This window comes from Dipodomys merriami, unplaced genomic scaffold (genome assembly GCF_024711535.1).
Source record: "Dipodomys merriami isolate MVZ:Mamm:240054 unplaced genomic scaffold, mDipMer1.0.p SCAF_4, whole genome shotgun sequence".
Classification (NCBI taxonomy): domain Eukaryota; kingdom Metazoa; phylum Chordata; class Mammalia; order Rodentia; family Heteromyidae; genus Dipodomys; species Dipodomys merriami.
The window spans coordinates 17,254,512-17,281,851 of record NW_027205603.1 but is presented as its reverse complement, the minus strand read 5'-3'; the positions used below and the strand labels follow the sequence as shown (position 1 = coordinate 17,281,851).

The 27,340-nt window shown below is 43.0% G+C and overlaps 1 protein-coding gene across 1 annotated transcript in view; it reads left to right on the top strand.

Moving 5' to 3' along the window:
- The window catches only part of Ryr2 (ryanodine receptor 2), a 427,229-nt gene that overhangs the window by 378,399 nt on the left and 21,490 nt on the right, over window positions 1-27,340 (top strand). Inside the window, exons 86-97 of the mRNA XM_069990607.1 lie at window positions 8,300-8,380; window positions 9,169-9,257; window positions 10,531-10,659; window positions 12,204-12,308; window positions 14,374-14,455; window positions 16,558-17,855; window positions 19,072-19,136; window positions 20,724-20,871; window positions 23,041-23,127; window positions 24,209-24,430; window positions 25,882-26,012; window positions 27,288-27,330. Of these exons, the coding sequence (XP_069846708.1) occupies window positions 8,300-8,380; window positions 9,169-9,257; window positions 10,531-10,659; window positions 12,204-12,308; window positions 14,374-14,455; window positions 16,558-17,855; window positions 19,072-19,136; window positions 20,724-20,871; window positions 23,041-23,127; window positions 24,209-24,430; window positions 25,882-26,012; window positions 27,288-27,330 (2,480 nt within the window). The remainder of the gene's footprint in view (window positions 1-8,299; window positions 8,381-9,168; window positions 9,258-10,530; window positions 10,660-12,203; window positions 12,309-14,373; window positions 14,456-16,557; window positions 17,856-19,071; window positions 19,137-20,723; window positions 20,872-23,040; window positions 23,128-24,208; window positions 24,431-25,881; window positions 26,013-27,287; window positions 27,331-27,340) is intronic.

Below are 27,340 nucleotides of genomic sequence, written 5' to 3'. Positions count from 1 at the left end.
ATGAACATATTTTGTTTCATTGTTTTCTTTTTTTTTTTTTTTTCTAATTTCTCTTACGAAGAACAAGTTAGAACCAAAGTCTCAACTTCTCTTTCCCCCCATTTCCCTGTCTTTTGACCTCTGTAAATGTACTACCTTCCTTTTTTTTTTCTTCAGTCATCACTCATGAGCGTGGTAATTATCACAAACTAGACTGCCTTTTGTTTATTTGCTCTTTTATTTGTGGTTAGCTTTGTGTATGGACTTGAGAGTGATAGTCTTTGTGCATTTTCCCCTCTTATTTTTTCCCCTGTGTTGACAAGTAATGTATTTAATTTGTATCATTATGCATCCTATTGCTTTTTAAAAAATGTATTGACTTAGCTCTTTCTTCTCTTTATCTTCTTTCTATGAAGATGTACCATGATTAGTATACGAGATGTAAAGAGGCTACCTGCATTTACATTGTCTTTGGATTTGGTTTTCTTTTTGTTGGTTTGTTTCTTTCATGTAAAAAAAAAATGTTCCGTGTGGGCCCAGTCACATGGAAGGGTCTTAGGGCACGTGTTCTAGTCTGCCTGTGGCATATGTGTCTAGACCATAACCATGGCTTTATGGCTGTATTGATGGTCCGTGGGATCAGCAGCTCATGGGGGTTTGCCCAGGGAGACCCCCGACCACTGAGCGGAGGTCTCCAACCTTCCTCCCTAGAATTCCTGACAGCATCAAAGATTAGCCATCCTTTCAGGTAAAAGCTATTTTTTTTTATCCTTGAGACTAAATTTTAAAAGTACCTGAAAAGAGCAATACATCTTTACTATTCCTAGTAGGAGAACAAAAATGGCCTTTGTACTTCTGAAAGGCACTCTGGGTGATGGTAAGAAAGGGATTGAGATTCAAATAGAACCCAGAACGTCGTTGTCAATAAGTCTTTCAAGACTCAGTCACACCTTTTGAGCACAGGCAATTACTTTAGTCAACATTCCTATGAAGAGAAAAAGGCAGGTAGCTCACTAGTTCTGTTAACATTATAGTATTTGCCACTTTGCTTTAGGAATCTCTATACTGTCTCTGTTTGGGCTTCTTGTTGACAATTCCTGTGATGAGACTATTCTTTTGTTTAAGGTTATACAAATTTCAGAATAGCTCATCCCTTCTCTTAGAGCCATCAGAAATGGCTCTAAGGAAAGGCTGAAAACCTAAATCTGCTATAGGCGTCATTTCTAGTTATTTAGTTATTTAGAAATAATGTCACTTCTTAAAGGCTCAGAGCATACATTTAGTTCTGCAAAACAGTCCACTAGATGGAAGCCTTCACCGTCTTCACTTACTATCTTTATTAGGCTGAAGTTCTTTCTGATGATACTAATAGGACACCCAATGACACGGCCATGATCACATATAAACGTTAGGGAAATTTTTTTTAATGTTTACAGCTCTGCAGGGTTCAGGTAGCTCTGAGCTGGATTTTATAGAAGAGGAGACTGAGGCTCAGAAAGGCCACCTGGCTTGTCTGCCTCATACAGTTACTGGTCAGGAGCCAGGTGCTTCCCAGAGTTAAGCGGACAGATTCCATGAACCAAAGCCCCTTTTCCCCAGCCTTTCCTGTTCCCTGGGGATGTGGCTCCTATTTAGCTTTGTAAGCAGCATTGTTTGTCTGTGAGGGCTAAGGGCTTGAACTTAGCGCCTGGACATGGTCCCCAAGTAGTTTTTTTGCTTAAGGCTAGTACTCTTACCATTTTGAGCCACAACTCTATTTCCAGGTTTTTGGTGGTTAATTGGAGATAGAGTCTTATGGACTTTCGTGCTTGGGCTGGCTTTGAACTGTGATCCTCAGATCTCAACCACCTAATAGCTAGGTTTAATAGATATGAGCCACCTGTGCCCAGGTGTTTGGTCTTTTATCTTCTATTTTTGCACTTTCTCAGGACAGCAATCTGTGTTGTACTTATTGTTGAAGGCTCAAAATCACTTTTGGATTTTTTTAACATAAAAAAGATTTACTTATTTTTTACTTTTGTTTATCTTTGATTTCAGAAGGAATGATGATTTCATTCATGTCCTTAGACACATCTCACTTTTGAATTTTTTATGATTACAAATGCTATTCCTAATCTGGTATTGAGATACAGTTGGGATATATGTGTTGTTTTAAGAAATATGTTTCTTAAGACTTACACATAAATATTTCAGAGGAATGATTCATATTCTTCCCTCTACTACTGTTATTATCATGTAAGTTTGCCCTATTTCTGTTACTCCTTGAGATGGCCTCCTTTTTGACCAAAAGCCTGAACTTCCCACTTTCTGAAGCCAACAACAAAAAGGACTTCAGTGAAACTTTGGAGGATTTAGGATGTGCTAACATTGTTATTCTCTCTGCGTATGTTATATTCATAGAAATTTTTTAATGCCACAATGGAATTCATAAACCTATATGGATACTTAAATTTTTATTCTGTTTTTGGATTCTTCATATTTGCTTTTAATCAGAGCCATTTAGCCCCATTACCAAATCATGGCCAACTTGAAAGTACAATTTCCCTTCTCTTTTTGAAATTCTGGGAATGTAATAGAAGATACTCTTTTTTTGTTGTGGTACCAGAGCTTGAACTCTGGGCCTGAGGACTGTCCTTGAGCTTTTTGTGCTCAAGGCTACAATTGTACCACTTGAGCTACAGCTCAAGTGTTTTTTTGTAGTTAATTAGAGGTAAGAATCTTGTGGACTTTCCTGCATGGGCAGGCTTTGAACTGTGATCCTCAGATCTCAGCCTCTTGAGTAGCCAGGATTATAGGCATGAGCCACTGGTGCCTAGCTACTTCATTTTATTTGTGATTATTGTGTATAATTCCCCAACTCCACAGGCAAGATAAAGTTTTGAAGTTGAGCTGAATAAATAGACAGCATTGGATCTAAAACAAAAATCTTTCCTAAACCTTAATTGACAATTAACTTCCCTCAAATTTCCAGCTGGTAACTGGTAATGCATGGTAGTGATTTTCTCACTAATATACGTCCAGTGACCTCATCCAGTTTATGAGAAGTTGAAGCAGCAGATGTGTTTTTAATTAATTAAGCCAAGTGATACATCGATCTTTAAGTATTGGCCATGGTGATTTCTTGTTACAAGTTTTATTGTTTTATTATTTATTGTGCTCTCTCTCTTAAGTGAGCTACTTTAAGTGTGCCCTAGTATTCCTCCTCTGTCCATCCACCATTCCTGGGGGAATAGCCATTCCTTACCATGTTGGTTCATGACCCCAGATCTCATGACCTCAGATCGGTTTCCCTAACATCCTGGCACAGTTTGTAAACTCAGAAGTGTTTAAGTGTGAGTGGCTGGTGTGTGCTAGTTGGTGTTGTAGGGCTGAGAGCTCAGCATGACACCACAGACTTGTACACATCACTCCGCAGCCATCCTCCAGGGGCAAGCAGCAGAAAGCCGGGCCTGCTAAGGCCCTAGCGACAGGTCTCGGCAGGTCACATCTAGCCTAGAATCAGGGGCCTTTTCAGCAGATAGGCAGGGAAGAGACTTTCTACTGGAGTAGAGCTGCCTACCATATTTACGGTAGAAAATATGGCTGAGAATCGTGACCACAGACAGTTGGTGTAGTAAAGTGGTCAGATGGAGGTTGGAAAGATACTTTGTGGATGACCGTAGAGAACCATTTCTGCCCAGCCTGAAAATTCACACTTATTTTCCCCGGAGGCTGCTGAGGACTGTTCATGTAAGTGGCCCTTAAGTGATGCCATGAACTATGTTCAGTCATCCGTCTGGACTTCGGCTTCTGCTATCCCTTGCGGGAAGAATGCCTTGGATAGATGGCACTGATGTTCAAGTTCACACGACGTTCTTATTTCTCAATGATGCTACTGTGAAACAACCCAGCCAGGGTCCTCTGAGGAAAATGACCAGCATTGTTTACTTGGTGGTGAGAGGGGTGTTTGGAGCTTCTTCTAATGACAGATAGTAAGGACAGCTTCAGAAAAGACTTCCTACAAAAGGTGACAAGTAATTCCTATAAAAGTTCCAGGAATCCCTGTTTGAATAGAGGAGTATCATCCCGGATGCATTTGAGCAGTGGCTCCTAGGCAGCACGGTGTAAGGTGGATGTGGCTGTCTGAGGCCAGTTGGGCTCAGTTGAGGTCAGGTGGGCTGTGGATGAGTGGAAGGGAGGGAGGACCCTGGGCAGCTCAGGGTGAGTCACAGAGCCTCTGGCAGTAAGGGAAACCATCCCCAAATCATAGTGAGGTTCCTCGACAGCTACTTTAAGTTAGTTTACATAGACAAAGGCACTTGAAATCTGTTATGCTCAGGTCTTACATAGTTTATTTCACACAGTGGTCATATTCTTGTTGTCTTGGATCTGAGATAGGGTTCTAGTACCTTTCCTGCATGATGTCAGGCTGTTGACCAGATTGAAATAGATGCACCCAGTAGATTTGGTAAATGGCCATATGACCTACGCAAAGACGGGGTACTTTAGAAACTTAGGTCATTTAGACGATGGTCTCACAACCTGGAGAATTCACGCTAATGCCTTTTTGTGGCTTTGCAAGTTTCAAAGCTCTTTAATTTCTTTTGAGTCAATGGGCTTCTCCCAGCAGCCTGGGAGGCAAAGAGACAGAAAGTCTCTTAATCCCCATGGCAAATATAGAGACTCCAAGGTCAGCTCACCATGTACAGACCTGGAGGTGGCCTCCCTTGGCTTTCTGAGCTCATAATTTAGAGAACATATAATATGTATGATTATTCTGACAGATTTTCTTTGTTGCTGGTTGCTATCTTACAAGGTTTAGAGAACTAAAGCACACCGTAAAACCTCATCCTGCTGAAACTGCCCGCTCACTGGGCACCTGGCCACCTGGCGCCTCCATCTCCCAAGATGCTGGCATAGAGGACGCGTTGAGTCACCATTTATCCAAGCTCACTGGCATCAGATCTGTCCTGGTGACAAGCCGTATGACCTGACATGCTTCATTCCTCAGTGGTTGATGGAACCACACCATGGAATTATACTTACTTAAATGTACAGGACTATTATTAGCCCCAAAGGAAATGATAATACAGTCAATCTAGTACAGAGTCACTGAATGTCAATCAAATCATTTTTTTAAGTATTAGTCTTTGTTAGTTGAATTGTAACATGTGTGAAGTAGTCATAATTAAGTTATTTAAACAGTGATATCCAAGTGACCCACAGATACATAAAATGTCTGTTTCTCATCATTAAAAAATAGTTTTAGTATTAATTCCTCAGATCTTCTATTGTGCAAAGTAGAGGTAAAGACTTCTAAAGATCCATCATCAGAATATTGCTCTGCACAGGACATTTCTGATGGGGTGCTTGCAGGTTACATTTGGCAACAGACTGTGGGAAGCGCTTTGGTATGCCCAGTCTCCTGTTCATGCCATTTACCCTCCTGTCTGCTGGAAATGCTGACAAGACCTCACAGAAAAATAGAGACAGTAGTCATTTGGAGTCTACCCTATTCTGATTTTTTTAATGCATATAGTAGGTAGTACTTTTACTTATGTTGTTTCAGTTTATGAAGATAAATAAGTATGGGCAATTCATTATTCATTAGTATTAATTATCTCAAAGAGATAAAAGCTGTGTTCAGGGGCCTTGTAAGTAATCTCTGCATGCACATATAGCATCTGCACAGACATACACAGACATGAAGACATGCACAGACATACACATACACATGTGTACCCATGTGCATACATGCACAGACATGTGCACATACAGACATGTAAGGACATGCACACACTTAATTATTTTATTGCATCTAAGGAAATACTTGAATACTTTCATATTAATTAGATGAGCCAGCATGTTAACTTTATTAGATCTCTAACGTAAGACTCACTGTTTCACATTTATTATTTTATTATTGTTTTCAAGTAAAAATCTATCATTCCAAGACTGTTTGGGAACTACAAAAATTGAGGAGGCTTTAGAAGATATAAAGCAAATAAAAATAATATTTATCAGCAGTGCCTTGCTGCCTTTGTCTAGTATAATTGCACTGCTCCTAATTATTAGCCTATATAAAATTTATAAAAATTAACAAGTTATGTAGAGACGGTGGACACATGCTTTTTTCTAGATGAGTAAACTAAGGTAAAACAAACAGAACTCACCTTGAGCAGAACAGTAGTGAAACAAATCTCTTTATGACTAAGAGACATCTTAATCAAGCCCCTTATAAAAAAGATGACACGTACATGCCCTCCACATGTCTACATGGCTCTCCTCCACCTATTGCAAATGATATGCTCAGAATGTAAGAGGACTTTCAGCTCTGCGTAGCCCATTTCCTTATATGTCACCGATCTTGGTTTCCATCTTCCAGTGGGATTTCTTTTGCATCCATCACAGAGCAGACTGCTGATCCTGCACCATCTGCAGACATAAAGCCATCCTCCATCCATGTTCCTGGGCCACTTCGTGCAGCATGGGCAATGGCAGCATTTTAATCTGGTACCAATATGGTCACTGAGCAATAGTGCTGGGCTTATCAATGAACACTTGCTCCAGCACTCCCCTCCTCCTCTCCCCCACATCCCTCTGCATTCTTACAGAAGTGAAGTTGCTTATATGTGTTTTAGTGTACAATTGAGAAAATATGGTACATGCTGAAGACCAATAGTCCCTCCAGTAATAAACCATTATGAACCACGCTGAGAATTTTGAGACACACAGGGAGATTATATGACACTTACTTCAGTGTTAATTGTGCTGAGTACTTTCCACAGAGTAGGTTATTTCACATTGAATATATCGACCTTGATAGTGGATTTATTTTATTGATTATATAGAGAGTTTTAAAAAATAGTTTTTAGATGTAGTTTATTGATTCTGTTTTCTGCATAGAAACATTTGACAGCCTCCCCAAGAACCAATAAGTCATGTAATTAATGTGATATTTTGATGTAACTCTTGAGCCTTCTAGTTTAAATGGCTCAGGAAAATGATAGAATCATCAATGAATGGATCAGTGTATCAGGCTCAGCTGTTCTCCCCATCTGCCTGAGGAACGGACATACCAGGCATCTCATTGTCCACCTCAGACTTTTGACATGGTTGATTTTCAGCATGGTCACCAGATACCATATCTTGTGGTCTAACCCAGGAAAAGGAGCACAGTGACTTTAGATACGCTGTAAACATGTTTATCTTAGTTATCAAAATGATTTTGCTTCCATTACACGAAGCCTCTCACTTTGAAAGTCACAGGCTGCAGACTGGTAAGCCATTGGCTTTCTGTCATTACAGTCATTTACCATTCTAATTAAACATATTCTAATTAAACATTCTAATTAAACACCATTTTCTTTCTTAGCCCAAACGATTTCCAGTCTGTGAAAAGTCATTATCCTTTTTTTAAAAAAAAATTTGTAAATACATAAGTATATCCATTCACTGGCTGAACAACATCATGAATTTCATTTGCTTTTTAAACAATTCTAGATTCCCAAGTAGACACTCATAACTTAAATTATTTTTCACGAAGTCTTTGTTTTACAAATCGGCTTTCATTTGTGTGGTACTGTTTTCTGTTTGTTTCTTTCCTGTGTCTATCCTTGTCAAAATAAATCATGATCAACTAAGCCCCCGTCTAGGTCTTCACATTGTTGATAAAGATTCCTAGTTTTCATGCTACAAGATGGGTCTCTACATGACCCTAAGAGGCTCAGCTTTTACAGTCCTTCTTATGGGTTTGATATTTAAAAATGAAATCTTTTTCTGCCAGGCCCCTTCTTCTGGAAAAGTCCACCCCCCCCCACACACTTCTGAAGTCTTCACAAGCATTTTTAGCAAGTAACAGTTTTTATGAATATCCTTTAGTTATTTTTCAATGAAAACAAAAGCTCCCCATACTTTGTGTGGGTACATAAAAAACAAGCAAAGACAACTCCAACTTTGAATCAAAGCACTTGATCCCACCCTGATAACAAAGACGGTTTAACATGAGAGATGCAAAGATCATTTCTGCATGGACTGTCTTTCCCCAAACAAGGAGGCGACAGAAAGCCCCATTTCAACCTTCAGGTTGTGTGTGTGAAATGTTACCGAACCCATGCTGCTACTCCTACCAGAGAGAAATGTGAAGCTTCAAGATCCCGGTGTTCTTTGCTTACAAAGAAAAAGTCCGTCTATCTGCCAAGTGCATGATCTCCGGAGCTTCAGATAGAGCGCGACTGTTCTGGCCTGGGAACAGTGCTGTGTGCACATGGGGTGCTGGGGTGGGGACCCCCGGGAGGGCTGCCTGCTGGTGGCCACCTTCATCCCTCTGCACTTCCCACAGGAGAGAAGGTGCTGCAGGATGACGAGTTCACCTGTGATCTCTTCCGCTTCCTGCAGCTGCTCTGTGAGGGACACAACTCAGGTGTGTGAGAGCCCCGGCTGACGGACAGGGCTGAGGCAGGAGCCCAATGGTCCCAACCAGGATGCTCTATCTCTTGAGTCAGGCCTGTGCCTTCTCCCAGATGAGACAGGCTCTGTGCCGGGGTTTATATAAGGCTTTGCTGCTACCAGTCCTGGCATCACTGTCTCCACTTGCTTCTCAATTGTGAGGGTAGAGAGAGCGGTGGATATAGAATAAAAGACGATGAATTTGTTCCAAGTACATCCTGTGCATGTATGGAATATCACAATGAAAAAACACATGTATGCAAGTTGAAGATAATAAACACAATGTGAATTAGGTAGGTAGCTTTAGAGTGACGCAGCTGTTTACTTTTATAGTGCTTTTCTTTACCTGGAGAGCACATCTTGTGTTACTTAGCCTCGTGTATTTCCATTGGCCTTGAACCCATCTGTCTTTGCCAGCCTGTAGTTCAGGACTCAGGTCTGAGTTTTTGTGTTCTCTGCATGTTAAACGGTACTGAGGAACACATGATTATTGAATAAATAATTTCATTCTTAATAAAACAGTTGTTAACACCTTCACCCACAATTGAGCATTGCTATTCTATGAAGCAACTAAGATGTGTTTCGGGGAGGGGATGGGCTGGTCATTTGATTTTTAGGGAATGTGTAGATTATTTCATGTTAGCACTGTTTGATGAGATGCTACCTACCACCACCAGGATCACTTCCCAAGTCAGGAGAATGACTGAACTGCTCTTGAACTCTTCAGTGAGCTTCGGTAACGCTTTTCTTGATCTCATGCAGATTTTCAAAATTATCTGAGAACACAGACTGGCAACAATATGACGGTCAACATCATTATCTCTACCGTGGACTATCTCTTAAGGGTTCAGGTACATAGCCTTGTGTCTGGGCGCCGGGAGAGGGTTGGGGTTATTGGACACAGCATAGCTGGGGGTTAGGCAGGCATATTTCATGTTTCATTGTGTTTGGGCCTGTGATTAAATGGAACTTGGGGTCGTATTGTGTCTTTGATCACCATCTTTCTGCAATTTTTACAACAAAACTCACTGCTATAGCTGCTCAGATCCACTTTCTTTGCCATTGTTTTCTTTCTATGAAGAGTGATGCCCCTCCCCTTGATTTTTAACTCACTGATACTTTAAATTCATGTCCATTTTGTGAAGTACTTTTCTATCTGTTCTTACAGAAATGAAAGCTTTTCTGTTACCACACACTTAGTTTTGACTAAATTTAATCCCTTCAACTCTGCTAACTTGTACACTGATGTTAAAAATCACCCTAACACCCCACTGCTTAAAAATATCATCTTTGATATCGTAATTCCATTGAACATGTGGGCCAAACTGGATCTGAAGGCTTTTATGCAATGGCAGTCCTGTGTGACTTGTATTTCCCTCATTTCTGTTTCCATAGTAACCTTGTGCAGTACTTTTAACACCACAAATTATAACATTCAGCCTTCTCTTAATCTGCGAGGATGTAACAACATTACCCCCACCTCCTTTTTTTTTTTAACTTAAACTTTCCTGGCTGGGAGAGGTTGAGGGCATCAGTTTGAAGCAAAAGTATCAAGCAATGTGGCTGGAAATGTATTTGTGATTTTAACAATCAGATCTTAAAACTGCAGCAGAGCAGGTCACTCCGTGGGTGAATAGCATTTGTCTTCATGAATCCTTATGTTTGGTGAAGTTCCAGGTCATCACACACAGGGAAGATTTCTAAAGCTACATTTTCTGCTTCTTGCCTTCACTCAAGTTGTTTGTTTGTTTAATCTGGAGAGGTTGTTTCTCTGCTTTATGTTTAGGAATATCACTAAAGAATGATGTTTATTTCATTGATATTGTTCTTGCTGCTGTATGTTTTATTTGGAATCTATCTATCTATCTATCTATCTATCTATCTATCTATCTATCTATCTATCTATCTATCTATCTATCTGTCTATCTGTCTGTCTGTCTGTCTGTCTATCTGTCTATCTGTCTATCTTTCTGTCTGTCTGTCTATCTATCTATCTATCTATTTATCTATCTATCTATCTATCTATCTATCTATCTATCTATCTATCTGTCATGATGGATTTCATGCTGGGACAGGCCGCTGATCACTTCATGATGCTTTAATGATCTGATCTCTGTTCTCTAGGAATCCATTAGTGATTTCTATTGGTATTACTCTGGGAAAGATGTCATTGATGAGCAGGGACAACGGAACTTCTCCAAAGCCATTCAAGTAGCAAAACAAGTCTTTAACACTCTCACAGAGTATATTCAGGTAAGCACTAGAACATTTCTGCTGTTTGAAGAAAGTGAAAAAAAGTATTGGCGGGCTAGCACTGAATTCAGAGAAAATGGCCTAAATATGCCTAAAGTATTTTCCTCAGCAACCATTGACCCCTTTCACCAATGTCCACAAATAAAAGACTAGTTTAACATGTGCGTATATTTGGAGTGAGATGGCTGCCATTTTGCATACTGAGATAAAATTGACCCCCCACAACAGACTGTAGTGAGGGCTGCATTTCATCTCCAGGTTCTGGCATAGGTGATAAGCATTCAATGACATGAAGGAGGGACAGAGAAAGAGGAGAAGTGTGTCAGTCTCCTCCCCAGCCTTGTTTTCTCCTCTGGGCTGTGTTCCGTGTCTTGAAAGGATCCCACTGTTGGTTTGCTAGCTAGAAAAGAGTCATTACTTCAGCTCTTCCAAATGGAAAAGGCATACATGTTTATCCTAACAACTACTCAAGTGGGTTGGTTTCTGTCTTTTCACACCCGTTCCTTATCTTCCTGGATTGCCTTAGTAGTCCTTTGGAAATCTAGAAGGATAGCCATACGTAAGCATTCATGGTCACTTCCCTGATTAAATCAGCTTGGGTAATGACAATAGCGAGCTGGGGAATCTTATAGAAATTATATATATATATATATATATGTATATATATATATATATATATATATATATATATATATATATATATATATAGTTTTTGTATTGCAAGTGAAACATAAATCTTTTTGTTTAGCCAGAAATATGTATCTCTTGGGATGTAAAATGAGCAAAATTCCTGAATTTCTGTAGAGCTAGAAGCATCCATGGAGCAGATGCCTTAGGGGTGCCTTGGAACATGTTTCTCAGGGGTCCCAGGGTTGTTGGGTTGAGTCCCATGGTTTGCCTTGCTCAGTGCATTCCAGCCCCTCTTCCTGCCTCTGCGGACCAGGCACAGTCCTACAGAGTATTACTGAAACGTTCATTTCAATAATGACTACTCATCTTAAAAAGAAATCTCAAGGGTGTCACATGGTGAAGCAGCTGTACAATTAAGAAAGGTTGAAGAGGCTAGTTCTCTATATCCTTGTCTTATCCAGGTTACTATTTAGGAATAAGAAGGACCTTTCGTCAGAAGCAGAGCCTCCTGCTCTTTTTACACCATGGGGTGATGACTGATTGATTTAACGGAGGAGCATGCCAGATGACCAGTTCCTCACTCTTACCCATTCCTTCTAGAGAGGTTGAGGCCAGAAAGAAAAATAAAATTGTTAGCTAGTATTTTACTCCTCTTACAAAGCCAAAAGTATTTATGAGGACTTACTAAATGTTTCAAAGAAGAAGCCATCACTCAGAGGAATCCTTCAGTTTCACTCTTAGATTCTCTCTCTCTCTCTCTCTCTCTCTCTCTCTCTCTCTCTCTCTCTCTCTCTCTCTCTCTCTCTCTCTCTCTTCATTTGTGGGTCCTTAACTGTTCAAGTAACCTCCTGTTTTTGCAGTAGGCATGGACACCTGATGGCCAGGAATGATTGCTGTCTGTGTTTGTGCTGCAGGGACCTTGCACGGGCAACCAGCAGAGCCTGGCACACAGCAGGCTGTGGGACGCGGTGGTGGGCTTCCTCCACGTCTTTGCCCACATGCAGATGAAGCTGTCGCAGGTAAAGGAGGGGGCATGCTGGGCACTGTCACCTGACGGTCACCAAAGGACGTGAGCATGCCTGGCTGGGGTTTGGACGTTATCTGTCTCTGATCCTCTCTTCATGCTTCCTTTACCTAACATCAGAAAAGTCTTAAGTAAAACAGTGGCTAGAGTCGATGGCTGAGAACCCTTGTTCAAATATGAGCACCAAGGATGTAGTGAGTGTAATGCAGAAATAACACTGGGGAAATGCCCAGCATGGTACATTTCTGTCCTCATAAATGTGCATCCTGCTATTTGCTCAGTGGGGATTTTCCTCCTTTTACAACTACTGGAAAAGTGTTGGCAAAGGTTACAGAGGACTTTTTAAGGGAGATTGACAAAAGGTTGGCATGTGTTATGAATCTCTTTTGAAGTAGCCACAAGCAAGCAAAGGTGGCATGCCTCCACTTCACTCCTTGCAAGTCGAAGAAAAAATGAAGAGTGGTTAGGATGAGCAAATAGAAAAGCAGCAGTCTTTCTGCTTTGTTTTTATATAAATTGAAGGATTCCTATTGAAATAGCTTATTTACCCTTTCCTGAGTCTCTCCCGTGTGAAGTGGGGGGCGGTGGTACGGGAAATAAAGTGCACCCAGAGAAAAGATCTTGATATAGATGTTCAGTACATCTCAGTGATGTACACAGAGACCTGGATCTCTCCTGGGTGGTCACGTGGAAGAAAGATGGCTGCATTTAGAGTCAGAACGCTGCTCTTGAGTTTCTCAAAGTTTCACACCCCTGCCCCCCCCCCCATCCCATGAGGGTGGGCCAGTCCCTTCTTCCCTGAGATCTTGTGTAGTTGGGAGGAAGGGAGGGGACACCTGCTCACCGGCCTCCTCCGTGCAGGTGTGCTGTCAACGGTGAGCCATGGCGGGTGCTCATGCGTGCAGGACAGATGTGATTCAGTCAGTGCAGTCAGAGCAAGGGTCCCGGGTACACAGACACAGATTCAGCATGCACCCGGGCGGGTTGGTGTTTGAGTGGGAGAAAGAAGAAGCAGGCAGGAGAGGAAGCTGCGGGGACTCGGGAAGAGAAGAGTTACAGCGGAGCAGGGGGTGTTAGGGAGGGTCTGGCTAGCTGTGTGCCTGTTAGCTGGCAGTTGTCAGGAGGAGGAGTCTGTCTTCCCTGGAGACATGGGGACCAGGGTCTGTCTCTGGGTGTTGTCTGGACACTGAGTTCTAGGGTAGCTTTGCCTGGTCATTTCAAGGGAAATTTAAATGAAATCAGATCATATGCAATGTGGATATGTTATTAAGTATAATCTATATTTTCCCACTTGGTCAAAAGATAATGACTTCTATCAACAACAGATCTAGGCAAAATATTTTATTTTTCAGACTCAAAAGATCAAAACTCAATAAAAATCCTAGGAAAGATTAACCAGAGAAAGCTTAATGATACATCATGCACAGGTATTCTGTGTGTATATTTTAGGGTAGGCTTATGTACGACAAATTTATGTTGTATATGTCCTGGATGTATCTGGATTTTTAAAAAATAAGTTAAATTTTACACAATACACAACGAAATTTTATATAAGACATAGAATAAAAAAATGAAGTCTTTTCAAGTAAAAATAAAAAGGACAAATTGTGGACGTCCAATTTGCCCCACAGTATGCACACACAGCTGAAATTCTTACAGAACATTTATGAACAGTCATGGAAATGAATAGTAAATACCCTTTAATTTAATCAAGATATACCTACTTTTGTCCAGTCATGGGGCTTGTACTTGGGGCCTGAGTGCTGACCCTGAGCTCTTTTGCTCAAGGTGAGACTCTACTACTTTGAGCCATAGCTCTACATCTGGTTTTCTGGTGTTTAATTGGAGATAAGAGTCTCATGGACCTGCTTGCCCAGGCTGGCTTTGAACCTTATTCCTCAGATCCCAATCTCATATCAATTTCTAAAATAATTTAACTGCACGATGCTTCAAGGTACCTGGGAATGGCCGGTGGTATGTCCTCTGTGGGAACAGGCCTGGTGTTCTTCCTGTGTATGATTTCTCCTCCTGCCTCACATGCCAACTGTGTCTCTCTTCAGGATTCCAGCCAAATTGAGCTGTTGAAGGAATTAATGGATCTCCAGAAGGACATGGTGGTCATGTTGCTGTCCATGTTAGAAGGTAGCTTTTCCTGATGCCCTCAGCTCCCCTTTATGTCTTTATTTGGGGGCTCAGTATGTGTTTGCCTGGACCAGCAGCCAGCAGCCTAAACAACAACAACAACATCAAAATCCAGTCATGTTAAGATGAGACTGGTAGTAGCTCTGATTCGTTTTGATTTATTGCTGGAATTTTTCTTGTTATCAAGTCTGTGCTTTTTGTGAAAGAAAGGGCGGCATATGTCAGTCCGTGTAACTGCACGCTGGAAGCAGCTTCAACCACAGCCTTCATGTCAGAGTACTCCCCATAGAGGATACACAGTGTCCTCGGAACAGTGCATTAGTGTCTGTGCCTCAGTAATGGGCTGGGAGGTCAAACTCTGGGTAAACTCTGACTGTGTGAATAGTTCCTTTGAGATGACCACAGTTGCCCCGGGTGGTCGAGACTGAGGACAAGGGTGAGGTAAGGCAGCAGGGGCTTCAGCCTGGCTCTTTTCCCTCCACTCCATCCCCACAGCTCCCACCCCTGCTTAGACAAGCCATTTCTCCATTTTTCCTTCCCTCCATAGAGCCACGTTGGACGAAATGCAGGGAAACGACGTAAATCCAACCAGAGCAACTCAGATACATTTGCAATTACGTCATCTCTTGTTTCTCTCCCTTTCCTCTGGCCACGTGTTGCCTAATCCCACTTTGGTCACCTGCCGCAGACTTCTGTTTTACATAGGAGGAAACTAAGGCTCCAAGGCTAAGAAATCCTCCTCATCCCCATTGATTGGCCACATGAGCTCAATGTGGGAGAGAGGTCTAGCTCTTCCCCTTTTTATCTGTGGTATTTGGTACATGTCAGGCTACAGCCTTCCTGCCCAGCCCAGTTTGCTAAGATCTGTCTTGGGTTCCATAGCATCTTCTGTCCCAGGAATGAAGCAGTCTGTGATTCTGTCATTTCAGAAGCTGTCCAGTTTACTCAAGCTCTTGGTAGCCTGCTCCATTTAGCTTTCATATCTCTGTGTCCTGAGAGAAGGTGATTTCCATTGTAAGTCAGTGCAAGCTGGTAATTTGCTCTCCGAAGATCTAGATGGTCTGGAGTCTAGAGCTAACCCCTTCTCCACCCTCAGGATCACGTCACAAAAGACACATGTATTGGACCTTTTTGAACCCGAGTCACCTTGTTCATAAAGTTAGGGTGACACTGATGGAGGCGCACTGTATTCATGAGCTGCTTTGTTGGATGATAACTCCTTTGTACAGCTACTTAAAGATGCTGAAAATACTTTAAAAAATTCAAATTGATTGCTGAGTACCTTCCTTGTAGATAATTAGAGCATAAAACCAGATTTTCAGCTTTGCCAGAGGTTCTTCAGCCCTAAAGAACGGTGCAAATGTTTGCTTGCATCATTAATAGGGCCCACAATTTCAATCTTGACAGTTTGTCCTGCATTCTGGATCTAAAACACATTTCCTTGATTTGAGAGGAAAACAGATTTTGTTTCGAATTTTTTATGCATGTCTCTTGTATTATTTTGTAAATACGGTTATATGTATTGTTCATATGATCACCTTTTTCATATTTGTTGCTGATGTTTTTAGCTCAGAGCCTCACACTTGCTGGGCAGGTGCTTTCCCAGGGAGCCGTTTTTCTAGCCTAGTGTCCTATTCATGAGGCAGGATGTCACTCCCTGCGTGGGCATATGCCTGCATGGTAATTCACTTATTTTAGGATTCCAGTCATAGCAGGGATGACAAGATTTGTGGATTTTTCTGCCCATACTGTCCTCGGACTGTGATACCTCCTACGTATTTCGGCATGAGCCCTGGCACCTGGCTGGGAGCTGAGAAACTTTTCCGTCTAGGTTGGCTTTGAACTGTAGTCTTACCATTTTCTGCCTCCTTCCCTGGGGGTTACAGGCATGAACAACTGCATCCAGCTATCACGTGATAACTTTTTAAAAATGGAGTTTAGGAATAATGATCTGTCTTTCCCTGAGAGACTTCATCCATTAGAAGATCAATACGAGATATCTTGATTTGGCTTTTATGGAAGATCTCAGTTGTTCTTGTGCCCACAGACACTAGTTTGTCAGCAGTGATTGTTTTGAACCGATATGATTGCTTTCCCACCAGGTAACGTTGTCAATGGGACGATTGGCAAGCAGATGGTCGATATGCTTGTGGAATCTTCCAACAATGTGGAGATGATCCTGAAGTTTTTTGACATGTTCTTAAAACTAAAAGACTTGACCTCTTCAGACACATTTAAAGAGTATGACCCGGACGGCAAAGGTGTCATTTCCAAAAGGGATTTCCATAAAGCGATGGAGAGCCACAAGCACTACACACAGTCCGAAACCGAGTTCCTCTTGTCGTGTGCGGAGACGGACGAGAACGAGACCCTGGACTACGAGGAGTTTGTCAAGCGGTTTCACGAGCCGGCCAAGGACATCGGCTTCAACGTCGCCGTGCTCTTGACCAACCTTTCTGAGCACATGCCCAATGACTCAAGGCTGCAGACGTTCCTGGAGCTGGCCGAAAGCGTGCTCAACTACTTCCAGCCCTTCCTGGGCCGCATCGAGATCATGGGCAGTGCCAAGCGCATTGAGCGGGTATACTTCGAGATCAGCGAGTCCAGCCGCACCCAGTGGGAGAAGCCCCAGGTGAAGGAGTCCAAGAGGCAGTTCATCTTCGATGTGGTCAATGAGGGTGGGGAGAAGGAGAAGATGGAGCTCTTCGTGAATTTCTGCGAGGACACCATCTTCGAGATGCAGCTGGCAGCCCAGATCTCCGAGTCGGATTTGAACGAGCGATTGGCCAGTAAAGAGGAGGGCGACAAGGAGAGGCCGGAGGACGAGGGCCCCAGGATGAGCTTCTTCTCCCTCCTGACCCTCAGGTCCGCCCTGCTGGCGCTCAGGTACAACGTGCTGACCCTGATGCGCATGCTCAGCCTGAAGAGCCTGAAGAAGCAGGTGAAGAAGGCCAAGAAGATGACACTGGGGGACATGCTGGCAGCCTTCTTCTCCTCCTACTGGGGCGTCTTCCTCACGCTCCTGCACTTCGTGGCCAGCGTCTGCAGGGGCTTCTTCCGCATCGTGTGCAGCCTGCTGCTGGGGGGCAGCCTGGTCGAGGGGGCCAAGAAGATCAAGGTGGCGGAGCTCCTGGCCAACATGCCTGACCCCACGCAGGATGAGGTGCGGGGGGATGTGGAGGACGGGGAGAGGCGGCCCCCGGAGACCGCGCTACCCTCTGAAGACCTCATGGACCTGAAGGAGCTGACGGAGGAGAGCGATCTCCTCTCCGACATCTTTGGCTTAGACCTGAAGCGGGAAGGAGGGCAGTACAAGCTCATCCCCCACAACCCCAACGCGGGTCTCGGCGACCTCATGGCCAATCCCACCCCCGTCCCCGACATGCAGGAAAAGCTTCAGGTAATTTCTCACACCAGCACACACTCTCCTTCCTCTCCTCCTCCTCCTCCTTCTCCCCCTTATCCTTCTCCCCCTCCTCTTTCTCCTTCTCTTTCTCCTCCTCTCACTCCTCCTCCTCTTCCTCTCTCCTCCTCCTTCTCTCCCTCTCTCTCCTCCTCCTTCTCTTCTCCTTTTCCTCCCCCTCCTCCTTCTCCCCCCTCTCCTCCTCCCCCTCCTCCTCCTCCTTCCTCTCTTCCTCTTCCTCCTCCCTCTCTTCTTCTTCCTCCTCCCTCTCTTCCTCTTCTTCCTTCCTCTCCTCTTCTCCCCTCTTCCTTCTCCTCCCTCTCTTCCTCCTTTTCCTTCTTCTCTTCCTCCTTCTCCCCCTCTTCTTCCTCCTCCCCCTCTTCCTCCTTCTCTCTCTGCTCCTCCTCCTCCTCCCCTCCCCTCCTCCTTTTCCTTCTCCTCACTCTCCTCTCCCTCTCTGTCCTCCCTCCTCCTCCCCCCTCCTCCTCTTCCTCTCTTCTCCCTCTCCTCACTCTCCCCTTCCCTCTCTCTTCTCTCTTTTCTCTCTCCCCTCTCTCGATTTCAGGTAGGTATAATAAATAAGTATTAAATTAGATTTGGGGATGTTGGCAGTGGGATTAAAAGTAAGACTTTGAATTTGCAAAAAGAAGCGATTTTTTAATGGTAGACAAACCCTTTGAAAATGATTAGATTACCTTAAGTTACCAGGGTATAAACTTAAGTGCCTTTCAATAACACTAGTCCATTAAGCAATCACCCCTATATAGAAAGATAGACAGATAGGGCTTACGTGCACAAAAATGTGTAGAAAATTATTATATTGTCAGATGGAGCGTAAGAGTTGTTTTTTCAAAAGAGCAAATACATGGTTAATAGTATGGTTAGCAGAAGAAGAGGAAAGATGAGGGAGTTACCCGGACCTTGAAGGATGAATGAGATTTGAGTGGGGTGGTAAAGCACAGAAAAGCACCTCCGAAATGAGGACTGACGTGGGAAGGGACCCCAGGGTTTCACGCATGTGTATGTCCTGTCTGTGCAGGGGTTGATGTAGATTAGGGCAGCATGTGGACCTCAAGAGTGAACAGTGCATGAGGTGTTCTTGCAAGATAAGTAACAGCTATGCTTGTGGCTTTGGTCTGGTGCGTGCTCACTTCATCATGTTTGGAGACGGTGTGTCACCCTGCTCTTCTTTTTCCCCACTAACCTGTTCAAGGAACAGAAGGCAAAAGAAGAAAAGGAAGAAAAAGAGGAAATTAAATCAGAACCTGAAAAGGCTGAGTATGTATCATTTTTGTGTACATCCCTGTGTTTCAGAGAGGGTCCCTCTCTCTCCCCCTCCCCCACCTCTTCTGGAGTTGGAACGATGAATCTTACCCAGAAGGAGTTCCGTGGCCACATTTGCCATCTCAGCACTGGCTGGCACCTATTGTACCCTCCTGGGTAGGGAAGATGCCCATCATTTTGTGTCCATAAGAAACTTAAAAGCCACAAGTCTAGATTGGGCACTGGTGGCTCACACTTATAATTCTAGCTACTCAGGAGGCTGAGATCTGAGGATTGTGCCAGCCAGGGCAGGAAAGTTTGTGAGACTCTTCAGTTAATCACCAAAAAGCCAGAAGTGGCTTAAGTAGTAGGGTGCTAGTGTTGAACGAAAGAATCTCAGGGACAGTGTCAAGACCCTGAGTTCAAACCTTAGCACTGGTGTACACACGTGTGCACGCACGCACGCTCGTGTGCACGCACGCGCGCTCGTGCACACGCGCGCACACACACACACACACACACACACACACACATACCTGCAGAATGGCATTCCTTCAGGGGTAGCCCAAGGCCATGTATGCCAAAAACCACCTGAGGAATTAGTTACAAAACAGGCTCACAGCCCGGCAAGGTGGACGTATACCTATGATCCCAGCCTTTGGGAGAAAGGCAGGAAAATCACGAGCTGAAAGCCAGCCTGGGCTAATTCAGAGACACTGTTTGAAAATCCAACCAGCCAGATTCTTGCACCCTATCCTATAAACCTCTGACAGCCCTATGATCCTCATTTCTTTGGAAACCCCTGTGCTGGGCAGAGGATGACACTTTCCTGGGCCTGTGTTCATTGTATATTCTTGATGGTCAGCACTATGCCTTGTCCCAGGTCTCATGTAGTTTGATCAGTTGGAGACCTGTCCACATGAAAATAGACGAATGGAACAGAGTACAACAGGCACTTCAGTGGCAGCTCTAATATTAGATATACCTCATTATGGGGTTATATCTGTGGGAGTGGATTATGGTTATATGATCTCATTTTCAGGAAACGTTGATATTCTGAGCCAAAGGAACTTTAGTATAAAACTCCAATCCTTCTAGTTCTGTCATTACCTGGACTTAATATAACCATCTAATCAACAATGATATTAAAATGAATAAGTGTTAGTTAATACAATTAAGTAAATATGCAGTATAGTAGCACTTTGACACACTTTATACATGAGAAAAACAAGAGCACAGGCCTTTGATTTTAAATCTTGATAGGTAGGCAGTGGAATAAAATGAACATTAAAAGTCATAATTTAAATGTGTTAGTAAAAGCCAAATTTCTTCATTGTTATGGCATTTTAAATCAAATACTTTTATGGCACAATTGAGGGAGAATTTTCTACATCTGAGTAGAAATGTTCCTCAAGCTTGTAATGTCCAGTAGATTTGAACCCCATAGAATTACCCATCTATGAGGCATGGTGATAAATCCTACCATTGCTAACCAAAATTACTCAGTGAGAGAGAAATGAGTCCTCACAAATGACAGCCTCTGAAATACTTGTTCACTTTGATCATTTTGCACAGCCCTGCTTCCTTCTTTCATTTCCACAGGGGGGAAGATGGAGAGAAAGAAGAAAAAGCCAAGGAGGACAAAGGCAAGCAGAAGCTGAGACAGCTTCACACGCACAGATATGGAGAGCCAGAGGTCCCAGAGTCGGCCTTCTGGAAGAAGATCATAGCGTACCAACAGAAACTGCTTGTAAGAGGCTTTCTAAATGAGTGTTGCTACCAACTAGCTGTGAGAACACAGCCATTCACGCTCAGGAAGTGATAACTAACTTCTTTCTCGGGGAGAAATACAGGCCCCTTCGTCACTCCCATTGTCAAACCTATCGCCTCCACATGTCACATGACTTGAGCCCCTTTGACTTAATGACCCAATTGTAAAAAAAAAAAATTAACTCAAGGAGCCAAAATGGTTATTGATGGTAACTTTCAGGTAGAGACAAGTAAAAGGAAAAGAAAAAAATAAGAAAGAAGACAGAGAAGGAAGTAGTTTAGGATGTAGTTAATGCATTCTGCAGAAGTTTTCTCCAAATCTTATATTTTTTTCCCCTGAATTGTTTCAAAGTAAAGTGAACAGCAGCATTTTTTTGTTGTGGTGGTGGTTTTAAATGAGAACTCTCGGTAATGGTTGGCTCTGTGCACTATCATGGTTGCCATAGCAGCAGGTGTAGCTCTGTTAAGATGGCTGAGATGGGTTCTGTGTTTCTCTACAGAAATCCCAGCGGGACCCTGGAGATGAGGTCTCACTACAGCAATAGAGATTGAGGGAGTTGAGGTTTTTTCCCAGCCAGCTTCTCCAGTCCTGTCTGAGCAGCTCCTCTATGGTCCTGCTTTGGCTTGTAGTTCGTTGACAGTTTCTGCCTACCACTTGCACGCATGTGACCAATCACAGTTACAGCCAGCCAACACATCCCCTGTCCTTCACACCTTTACCACCAACCCTCTGGGTTAACCCTAACTCAAGTCTCTGTCACCTAGTTCTCCCTTAAGGAGAACCGACGTGCTTGGTCCAGTGTGAGTGTTGAGGCCAGCCTTGATCTAACCTAACCAGTGCTGGCAGTGAAGCCAAATGAAGCAAAGCAAATGGTCCCATGAGGGCTACATGTGCGAAGGGGGTGGTCCTCAGAGGTGTTATTACTCTCGTACAACTTTAGGATGTTAAAGCCCCGCTTTATCTGCTTGGGTTCTTTACCTATATTGCCACCTTACTAACACAACAAATCCTTGATTTCCCCATGGTCTGTTCCTTCCATCAACGCCTTCAGTGTGATTTTGTTGTGATGTCCAACTCAATAAATTGTTCCAGTCATTTACGTAGTTTCCCTGGCTCCTAAGCCCAGATGTTATTAGCTTTTAGTATTTTCTCAAAAATATAATCCAGCAATAACTCTCAAGTCTTCCTTCTAAATTATATCCAGGATCTGTTCAGCTCTTTCCCTTTCTATAGCTGCCACTCAAGCCGAGTCACCGCCCACATCACCTTTCTCTTCTGTCTCCCGGTGCTCATTCCTGTCCCTCACCATCTACCTTCCACACAGCGGAAATCATAATCGGCTTGCAACCAGCCTTCTTCACATCCTCCAAGACCATCTCACCCACCTAGCAGAGACTAATTATAATGCAGGAGGATCGCATATACCGATGAGTATGATAGGAAGGTTAATAATGTGGCTTAGATGAACTCGGTTCATCTGAGCACACTGAGAGGCAGGTTCTGTGGGTATTTTTACATTATCGATGAGCAGGGATGCCCCCCGAAGGGGTGAGTCTTTTATCCATATCCAAATCTAGGAAGTGGTGGTGGTAGGCATCTTGTCTGAGCAGAATGACCCTATAGGTCATAAATGGGTTCAGAGGTCATGAACCAGGGAACTATAAAAGACGACACAAACTCTATCAGAAATCTTTGACACCTGACGGCTGGCATGCTGGTCCCTATGACCCTATTCCCTCCCTCTCTTTTCTTCTTGGGGTTCATGAACCCCATACTTCAGACACATGAGGAAGCCCTCACTATCAAGTCTGCCCTCCAATCCCTATCTCTGACTCATTCTTGAGTGTGGGCATGATTTCCTCTGCTGCTGCTCTCAGACCACCTCCCTAGCCATCCAAATTACCACTGCATTTCCCCACCTGGCAATTTTCCTTCACAGCACTTAGAATTTCCTGGCACCATGTCTTCTTTATTTTTGGTGTGTTTCTTCATTCATTGTCTCCTTCATGGTATCAGAAGTATCCCCCTTGCTGTATGCAGGAGCCTGGAAGACAGGGTTGAGTGAACGCTTCATTTCAATCATCTGTGTGTTTCAAGTCTCTTGACTCTGACTTTTCCATAACCTTATTATTATTTTTTTATGTTTAGAACTATTTTGCTCGCAACTTTTACAACATGAGGATGCTGGCCTTGTTTGTCGCATTTGCGATCAATTTCATCCTGCTGTTTTATAAGGTAGGTACGTCTCAGTATATTCCTGGCCAGCCTGTCCCACCCAGAGATGGGACAAATGTGCAGACTTCCTCGCTCTGCCAATGAGCACATCAGAGCCTGTTCTAAAGCACAGTTGACCGAGAGGCAGCAGTAGGAGTCTAGGGTACATGGTTGGGACCCAGGAAGGCAAGAAGCGTTTGCTCCTGAACTGTGAATCACCAGGGCCTCGGCTCCATTGGCTTTGGCAGAGAGGCCACCACCATGTTCCCTGTCTGACTTAGCTGACTGTCTTATCCATGACTATGTAGATGTGGCTTAACTTGTATCATGCCCTTGTGAAGAAAGTCATCTAGGATTTTCCTGCAGGTGTTAGAAAACTTACAACTTCTGGTTGGGTCTGGCCCTTGAAGGGTATAGAGGAAAGGCCAAGGGGCGTGGGGGGAGGAATAGACCAATGAAGAGAGGAAGCTGGGTGGGGGGTGCAGTCATAACACTTGACATACACTGTGAAACTAAAAAAATTGAGGAGAGGGGTTGGGTTGGAAGGGATGGAGGAGAATGATGAAAGAGATGCTACCCATCAAGATGCATTATACTTGTAAATTGATTTGTTGAATGGTACCTCCTTTGTGCAACTACTTAAAGATAATATATATATACATACATATATATATATATGTATATATATATAGTTTTTAAAAAGTATATGTATTAACAAGCCGGCTACTCAGTAGGCTGAGATATGAGGATCACAGTTCACAACCAGCTTGGGCAGGAAAGTCTGAGACTCTTATCTCTACTTGATCAGAAAAAAGTCAAAAGAAGTGGTTTGCTTCAATGGGTAGAATGCCATCCTTGAATGAAAAAGCTCTAGAGACAGCACCTAGGTACAGAGTTCAAACCCAAGTACCTTGTACCCCTTCATACACGTAAAAAAGCAGACATATATTCTTTGCTTTGGGTATCTGAAAATGCATCCTCTCAGGCTTGGACTGAGAGGACTATTTTCCTTGTGCATTGGTTTTTCCATCCAAGTACTTGCCCAAAAGGCTGTATCCGTGCTGTGCAGCCAACTGACTGTGTTCTCAATGGTTGGAATCAGGTCTCCACTTCTTCTGTGGTTGAAGGAAAGGAGCTGCCCAGTCGAAGCCCCAGTGAAAATACCCACGTGGCCATCAGCCTGGACAGCAGCACACCCCACATCATCACGGTCCACTATGTCCTGGAGGAGAGCAGCGGTTACATGGAGCCCACGCTGCGCATCCTTGCCATCCTCCACACCGTTATCTCCTTCTTCTGCATCATTGGATACTACTGCTTAAAGGTAAGAGATGCAGGCACCAGCCAACTTACACGTGTGTGTGTGTGTGTGTGTGTGAGAGAGAGAGAGAGAGAGAGAGAGAGAGAGAGAGAGAGAGAGAGAGAGTGAGAGAGCGAGCAAGAGAGAGAGCGAGAGCGAGAGAGAGAGAGAGAGAGAGAGAGAGAGAGAGAGAGAGAGAGAGAGAGAGAGAGAGGAGAAAGAGAGAGAGATGTAGACTGGAGCCAGGTGTGGGATGGAAATTATGGTCATAGGCAGACATAGTAGGCCCAACCATACGTCTCGGTCACTGAAGTTGGGACATCCCTTCAGGAGGGTCCTAGGGATGGCATGGACAGTTTTACCAGTAACTTGGCCCCACAGAAGTGAGCTCCCCTAGCCAGCCTCTCACAGTCTGCTAGGACTTAGAGAAACACTGGGGAGTTGTCTGCTTGTCCCCTCATTAGGTTAGGGTCTACCATCATCCCGGGTGGGAATACTGTCCAATTTATGCCACTTTAACGCTGTGCCTGGGGACAGTCAAATTTGATGAATTGAGTTCAAGGTCAAGTTCCCCCAAGTGCTGGTCAGATTCTCCTGCAAACCTGTTCATCTTTCCCAGAAAGACACCGTGCTGCTGCCATGGCTGTATTTCAGTTTCCTTAGTCTCTCATTGTGAATGGTCCAGAAGACTTTTAAAACCAGGGCCTAGGCTCAAAAAATATGTTCTCAGGGAACTTTCCTCCTTGGGGAGCCTTGTCTTGCATGGGTGAATTTTCTTAGATGCCTCCCAAATAGCTGTGTCTCTTCTGTCTGTGCCCGTATAAAATCTCAAAAAAGAAGTTCCAGAGACAACTTGGCAAACTGACCGAGATTTTTTTTTTTCTGCTTTGGTGATGTGGAAATTAAAATTTATCTCTGAAAAAAAAAATAAAATTTATCTCCAGATAGCATGTGGGCAGGCTGGGCACCGACTTTATTAAAGACATTTCTTAAATAAAACTTCATTTTAGTAGCATATGTTTTGGAATGCTAGTAAAGATTGATAGGATCTTTATATCCATATATATTCATGTATATATCCATATATACACATACACACAAATGCTTTCCTATTTCTCTTTTTCTCTTTAGTATTTAGAGTGGTGTTATTCATACAATTATCTATGAACCTTGTGTTTAAGACTTATTCATATATTTATATCTATTATGTCTTCTCTTTTCACCCAGCCTAAATGGTTGTTGTTGTTTTTTCTACCTGAATATAGTCAATTCATTTCACTTCATTTTTACCTTTCTGGAAGTACATAGGAAATAGGAAATGTAAATATCTATCTATCTATCTCTCTATCATCTATAATCTATCGATCTATTTATCATCTATCTATCTGTGTGTGTTTTCCAAAAAGCAATGACCCTGAATAGGAAATACCAGTCAATCCAAACTAAATGTAGTATGTTTACTTTTTCCTCTGCAGGTCCCATTGGTTATTTTCAAGCGAGAAAAGGAAGTTGCCCGGAAACTGGAATTTGACGGGCTCTACATCACAGAGCAGCCCTCGGAGGACGATATCAAGGGCCAGTGGGACAGGCTGGTCATCAACACGCAGTGAGTGACGGTGTCGCAGAGGCCCGTCTGCGCTCGTAAACACACTTTGCCAGACTTCTGCAGCTCTGCCCAGTGTTTAGCACAAGTGAAAAGTAGCTATCTATTCAGTCAAGAAAATCAAAAGACCCAGCACCATCGCCTCCTCATGGATGCCTGCATTTTTGCCCCCCCTCCCACCCCCTCCATCACCTGAGGTCCTTAATCAAAACAGCCCTGGAGGCCATTTCCACCGTGCTGATGGGACCATCCATTAGGAGCGCTCAGAGAAACGAACAGCAGAAGGCAGAGAGCTGGCACTGCCCGGCTATCTTACCCAGATACTCATTTACTCATTAAAGGAATTGTTGTAGCATTAAAGGCAGACATACTGAATTTCACACTTTGAAATGCATCCGAGTTAGAAACTTTCATATGCAGCCATCCAGCTGCTTTGTGCAAACCTGGGCAAATGTTCGTGTGAGACAAGGTAAAATATAATGCGGAGAACCCAACGGTTTTCTATGCAATGATTCTTTAGCCTTGGGAGGTCAAGAATCAAACAGCTACCTGCTGTGACAAGTATGAATCCATCACAGCATGTAATTGGCACCTTGAAAAAGTATTGGTAATAAAATATTTTTCAGTAGTTTATACTACTCAGGGGTCAAATATCTTCTTATGGTTGTGATTATTTCTGCTTATTTTGAAAGCTGTCATTTCTGGTAGGTTCTGAGCTTTTCCTGTGGGCTTGATTTATGTATGCATTATTCATGTGTATTTTAAAGGCTAAATGTTTTCATTATGCTAATCTACCTGTGAATATAAACACGAAATCAAGTAGGTTCCTTTCAGTAAACTGTTTTACTGAAGATGCCAGAGTAAGGGATTAGCAGTAGGCTTCAAGTTTCTTTGAGAACTTGAAAAAAAAAAAAACAAGGGCTGATTTCTAGATACTTTTAAAGACAATTAACAAATCTATATCTTGATGTATGTTATAATCAAATGGTAAATACTATTATTCATAAGTGTTATATTCTCCATGAAAGTATCAGCCCTAACCTTTTTATGTGATTTATATGTGTATAATTCTATATAAATAAGCAATTTAAAAATAATATTTAATATACTTGTGATGCAGGAAGCTTTTGCAGTGAGATGGTAACTTAATGTGCTTTTGGGGGGGATGATGACACAATATATGTTTATGTATCATTTAAATTATGTTGTTCAAGTACTATATTATTTATCATTTTTAAAGACAATACTACTTCACTTCTATGTTTTTGTATCTTTTAGGTCATTTCCCAACAACTACTGGGATAAATTTGTTAAAAGAAAGGTAATACTTC